Raw genomic sequence first — 6,346 nt, 5'->3', positions numbered from 1 at the left:
TTTCTTTCACCATAAAATTGGATAGGTTCATGTTTTTAAAATGGTTTCTAGAATACAATGCAATCACTTTTAAGAATGTAGTACATTCTTTAAATTTGCACATTTGAATAAAATGTATAATTTTATGATCAAACAGTACATGATTATAATGGGTCAAAGGTCAAGATAAAAGCTTAATTCTAGATAAGGTGTAAATTTAAAGCAAAATCGACTTGTTGCTGAACTAACAAACTTCTGAGCCAGGCTTCTTTCAATTCTTCTTTGCTAGAATGAGAACAAGAGTCAGATTCTGAAGGAGGGTTTGTCTACAGTGCAGCTCTCAGGACTCCAGTTGTGGAGGGATAAAGGGCCAGTTATGCTGATAAAAGGCACAAAATAGATATTTTACAAAAATACATTAGATGCTACATAAGGTTTTTTGCAAATTTTACCTAATTAGCATGGGCTATTTACATGAAAAAATCTTTAAAATAGTGAATCATAAAGGTTTTGTGCTGAGAAAAACAGAGTTTATATGACTTTTCGCTGGTTTGGGACAATATCCTCCGATCCTTGGTTGCGTTGTATGGCTTTCGCCCTCTTATTTTAAAGAGACAATGAGCCTCGCCTCAGCTGCCACAGGAAGTTTGCATTCCACCTGGAGCCTGAGAAAGAAAGTTGTATAAATGCTGCATAAATATTTCACAGGATGTTTACTTGATAATAATGGAAGTTCTAAGAAGCTACATGTAGTTGCTCTGTTACACTGTGGTGGTTGAAGGCATGAATATTTAAGTTCCAACACTAAAGATTGATATCAGGAAATTACAGTACTGACTGAGCTCTTTAAAATCAGGAACAGTGACTCATTCATCTTTGTGCCTCGAACCATTGCACAATGTCTGTTCGAATCAACAGATACCTAAATGTTTTTTGTATGTGTGTGAGGAAGATTGGCCCTGAGCTAACACCTGTTGCCAATCTTCCTCTTTTTGCTGAGGAAGATTGTCACTGAGCCAACATCTGTGCCAATCTTCCTCTATTTTGTATGTGGGATGCTGCCACAGCATGGCTTGATGAGTGGTGCATAGTTCCACACCCAGGATCCAAACTTGCAAACCCCGGGCCGCTGAAGTGAAGCATGTGAACTCAACCACCACGCCACCAGGCTGGCCCCAGTGAATATATAATTGTTTTTTTTAACCTTAAGTACATAAAACCTTTGAAGTTTGGCCTTGGAAGAAAATCACCAGCCTCTGAGAGAAAGACTTACAAAATCAGCTTCTGTCAATGACCACAGATTTCACAATTTTGATTTCTCATTTGGACTCTCAAGTGGGCAAGTTTAATTAGCTTCTATGATTAGAAGCTAAGCTAATTATTACAAGTGGCCATGGAGAAAACAGTCCCACATTGACCCTGAGCTATCTGATCTTGAACTTTTCCATTTCTTCCTTTGTTGTTTCTGTTCTATTTAATCCAGACAATAACCACATGAAGAATGTTGAAAATGGAAGTTTCCTTTAACTGATATTCAAGATGTCATTTAGCTCGGAACTTTATTCTTTAGAGAGAACATATAGCCAATACTCACGATGATCTTGTTCCATTGATATTTATCTACAGATTAAAGACAGTTGCCCTTTCCTCATCTGTTGAGGAAGTGCTTCCTGTCACTCATTTTCTCCATGCCTCAGACAAATCCCCACTGCTTTAATGACAATAAGCATTCTCATCTTACCATGACATGATATTTGGGAAGAAAAATCTGAATCTTTTACATAAAAGAAGTTTCATAATCACAAGCTATGAAAAGGGAGAAAATGTATACTTACCATAGGTACTTTTTACCATGAATTTCCTGAACTTGATTTGATTAAAATCTCAACCTAAAGATTGCAACAAGAAAGGTTTCTTTAGAGTTTAATTGCTCATTTCACTGAACTTTGAATGAGAAAAACCTCAATGTGGGGCAAAAAAGGTGGTAAGTGGAAGGAGAAGTTAGGGACTGAGCTGCTTTGCAGATCACAGCACTTGAAAGTGAACAGACGCTGTGACAAGAAGCAAAACCACAGAGCAGAGTACCACGTAGTGTTTCTGTTCACTTTGTTTCACAGACTCTTCAGGCTCTTTCTACTGTCCTCTCTCCCCTCCTCTCTCTTTTTTATTTGTTTCACAGATGTCTCTGAGGTAGGTAAGTTGATTCAATCCTGAAGAATTCAGGGGAGGAACGGAAGCCATCTCCTTGAGAAGTTTGTCCATCCTTGATATACACAGGAAATGGAGACATCATCTGCCATGCTTGGAATTGGGAAATTGTTTTCAGTCTTCTTCCTAATCCCACATCTGGGCATCTGGAGTATTGACGGTAAGGCAGCTACTTACATTGTGTCTTGTTTTATTTCTCAGAGGTGTGGGAGGCAATGTTTTCCTTTGCTGTTCTCAGTAGAATGTAGTGTTTATGTCAAGTGGATAATGGCAGGTGAAACGAAGTAGTTAGATTTTCTCACTGAAGACATTACAGGACATAAACCAAATTAGAACATGGTATTCAAATTGTGGCTTGGCTGATTTTCTTAAAAAACATGTTCTGATGGTAAGAAAAGAGAATTGGGCAGATGTTACAAATAGTTAAGTTCAAATTTATCACTATTACCAGCAAAAATGCCCTGGATGCCGTACTGTTGAGTAAATAGCTTGTTCTTTCCAAACTGAGGTGGGCAGAGAGCTGTAGTGCTCAGCTGTGTAGGCTAGGTGTTGGATAACTGGGGTTATAGCTGACTCCAAGGTTACTCTTTAATAACGTCACTAAATAAAAACTCGTGACTTACTTCAGTGGGCTATGTGCCTTGAGACTACTGAATGAGAAAATGCTGAGAAATGCGGGGTGGGAGCATTCTGTCTTTGCTTCTATTATGTTGAAAGAGAATGGTTCCTACCTGGGTGCCATTTGATACAGAAAATAGCTTGGGTTCTGCATAGACGATGTTTGGCTTCTTCCACAAAGATTTTACGCAGGCAAAAAAGCAATTTCTTCCTTCTGGTGAGTTCACTTGCTCCCTGACATTGACACAGGGGCCTGCTTCTCGTAAAGGGAGGAGGGCTCTAAATAGCTGGCAGAAATATCTGATTTTTCTCAGGTCTCGTTTCAAATATCCTGCCTTATTATCCCCCACACGTACTCTTATCGGTTTGTGTGCTGTGGTTTTAAATCGGAAAATATGGTCACTGAAATCCTATAGAATGTCATCTTCAGTTCTAGAACTGTATGGTTTTGAATTTGTCTTTGTGGTGCCAAGATGGCACAATTAGGTACAAAACAAAAATGCCCTCCAATCATTTAAGCATTTTTATGTTTGCGAGTATTTGATATTACATTGACAAGGTGCTTCGATGGCTGACTGGATTTTTCACTTTCCATCAGATGCCTACAATCACATAGCTGGAGTCAGACATTATTAAACAGAATTCATACCAACTTGAAGAATATGTAGACCACTCTCTGTGAAATGGAGTAGAAGAATTTTCAGTGCTATATCGCGCTGGAGTAGGGCACAACTTCTGCTCCTCCTCCCAATGTGCTTACAAAAATGGACTTGGCTGTTAGGACTGGGTTCATTTACTGGCTCTGCCACTTACTGTGTTATCTTGGTTAAGTTTCTTTTCCTCTCTTATCCTTGGTTTTCTCATTTGTAAAGTAGAGAGAATAATTGTACCTAAATTATGGGCCTACTGTGAAGACAATAAATGTAGCAAAATGGCTAGGGTGCCTGGCAGAGTAAGTGCACGTAATGAAAGCTTGATAAGTGTTAATGGCATTTTTGCTAATATTCTTTTCTCCAAGCCACTTCCATAAAATTCAGTTAAATGAGAAGTCAGTTTTAACGTTGTCATTTAAAATAGTTCAGTTTTTAAAACTAAAATAAAATGAATAAATGAAATATATTGCACAATATTTCAAAATATAGTGAATCAAATTATTTGGAAAATGAAAATTCCTTTGTCCCAGAAAAGCCTTGAAATGTTTGACAAGATTTATTCTCCCACACAGAGCTGACGGCTCTATTCCCTAAAACCACATTAATTTTAACCTTTATATCTCGAGGATTTCCTATGATTTACTTAATTACTGAATTATTTACGCTGGCACAGTTTCAAAATAATTAAAAGAAATTTTTTCTCCTCCTCTTCAAAGCAATGTGAGATCTGTGTCCCTCTTTTCAGAGATGAGGCTGCTTTTGTAACAAGGTTGGAAAAAATGTAATTTCTACAAACGTCCTGCTTAAGGTCCTTCTTTATAATGGAATTATGCTTGCTTGCTTTTTGTGTTTCTCAAAACAAATTAGAAGGAAGTCTGCCCCTCAATATCTGGCCTACGATTTCTGTCCTGATGAAAGTCATAGAAGTGTCAGCACCTTCCCTTCATGGACAGATGGGCAGATTATGCGGGCAAGAACTAGGCTGCAGAAGAGACACCGTGTCAGTTGCTTGCCTAGTCGCCGATGAGCTGCTCCAGTTGTGAGGCCCTGGACCCCTTGTTCAGTCGAGGACCAACTGAGAGTTCTACCTCCCAGGAGGCAGGAGCATTGCAGTTAATGCCTGGCATTACATATGATCTAGAATGAAGGCAGTAGGAAATTTCTGATGGATCACTGCTTATTCTGACGAAAAATAATCCTAATCTGGTCTAGTACCAGAGGATGCTTATAGTTTGGCTCCCTTGAGAACACAGTAGTTAGGGCCAAGTGTCCATTTGGGTCTTGCCTGTGTCCTCTTTCCCCTTTACTGCGATAGTTGCTCATGGTGCATGGATCCACACTCCACCTCCCACACAGATTGTGCTGCTTCACCACCAACTGGCCATATCCTTGGGTCAGAGCAGACATGTTATGGCAGAAAGTGCTCTGCACCTGTTTATCATTCCTTGAAGTTCTGGTTTGTAGCACGGTGTCTTTATCAGGCTTATTTCCATGGCTTGAGCTATTTGTTCCTATTGAAATGTGCACATGGTATGCTAGAGATGCAGCTCTCTGTCTTCTGCCAGATGCCTGTGCATTGCTCTTACAAAAATGCCTGCCACAAAGTGTGACTACCTTTTACGTAAATGTCTCGGAATACATTCTGCAGCTACAGGATTTCCTGGATTAAGGCATGAAAAGACTAACCCCTGTGCCGATAATAATGTTGACTACGCTTTCGTAACACTGACAGGCTCTTCAATGAATTGCTGCTTCCTCTGTCTCACTATCAAAATTTCCTTTATTGTAACGTTGAAATCAAATGCTTTTCCTTCTGCTTTACTGGGACTTTCCTACTTAATTTCCATTATTTGTGTTTCACCTTCACTTAGAGTTCAAAATTGTTGAAAGGAAAATGTCTACGGGCATCTTTAATCAGATCCAAAAATGAAATCCACGTTTTGCGTTGTTTCTTGGAGAGGCAGGGTGGAGTGGTGAGGATCAGAGACTCCACAGCCAGACTGCCTGGATCACTGGCCCACCTCTGCCATTTACTGGTTCTGGGACTGTTACCTCTCTGATTCTCTTTCCTCATGTAAACAATGAGGACATAATGATATAGACTTTACAGGGTTATTGTGAGTACTAAGTGAATTAATTCTATGAAACACTTAAAACAGTGCCTGATGTATCGTTAAGCGTTGTGTAAGTTTAGCTAACAGTGGGTTTTTTTTTCCCTTTTAGTCCAAAATTTAATTTGCTTGATGATTCCCTTAAAATAGTTTTGGGAGACTGTCTTTCCTTTTGGGTTGACAAAAGTAGTTTATAAATAACTCTGGAAATTATTACCCACTATCACTTCCAATCCCCAAGAAAAGATAATAGAATTTTGGAGTCTTGCAATTTGAGTTATTCTGTCAGTGAATTGTTGTATCATGTTCAATTTGCTTCACTTTTCTAATATTTGCCATTCCTTACCTCAAAATAAGCTCAATATTATCCACCTTTCTGGTATCCTCTTGTGGTCATAGACTGTGATGTACACGATTATCTCTATAGAAGAAATTACGTGTGGGCGTGTGTCTATGTGTACACGTGTGGGGGTATCGTTTTAGTATGCTCAGAATCTAAGCATGTGTCATTTCAGGTTCACTGAACGGAGTCCAGGAGAGTGTTAGAGGGGCCATGTAGGCCAGTCATAGGGAAACTTCAAGTTTAGCTAGTGGAGCTCTCTAACTTCTCCTTTTCTCCTTCCTGATGACCACCTGTATCTAAAGAACACAATCTGAAACTCACATATGTCACCAACAGCCCATTGTCCAAAAGTGGCTGTAACGAAGGCTGGGGCATTTAAGTTCCAGCTTGGTGGTTATGGGCCCATTTAATTTTCTTCCACAACATTAGAAGAG

At 39.3% G+C, this 6,346-nt stretch overlaps 1 protein-coding gene across 1 annotated transcript in view; it reads left to right on the top strand.

Annotated features, from left to right (window-relative positions):
- The first annotated feature begins 2,126 nt into the window (after positions 1-2,126).
- Positions 2,127-6,346, top strand: part of BTLA (B and T lymphocyte associated) — a 29,781-nt gene continuing 25,561 nt past the window's right edge. The window contains exon 1 of the mRNA XM_046659208.1: positions 2,127-2,347. Coding sequence (XP_046515164.1) covers positions 2,260-2,347 — 88 coding nt within the window. The 5' untranslated portion in view covers positions 2,127-2,259. The remainder of the gene's footprint in view (positions 2,348-6,346) is intronic.

Source organism: Equus quagga, chromosome 4, assembly GCF_021613505.1.
Source record: "Equus quagga isolate Etosha38 chromosome 4, UCLA_HA_Equagga_1.0, whole genome shotgun sequence".
Lineage (NCBI taxonomy): Eukaryota > Metazoa > Chordata > Mammalia > Perissodactyla > Equidae > Equus > Equus quagga.
This window is presented reverse-complemented; position numbering and strand designations above follow the sequence as displayed.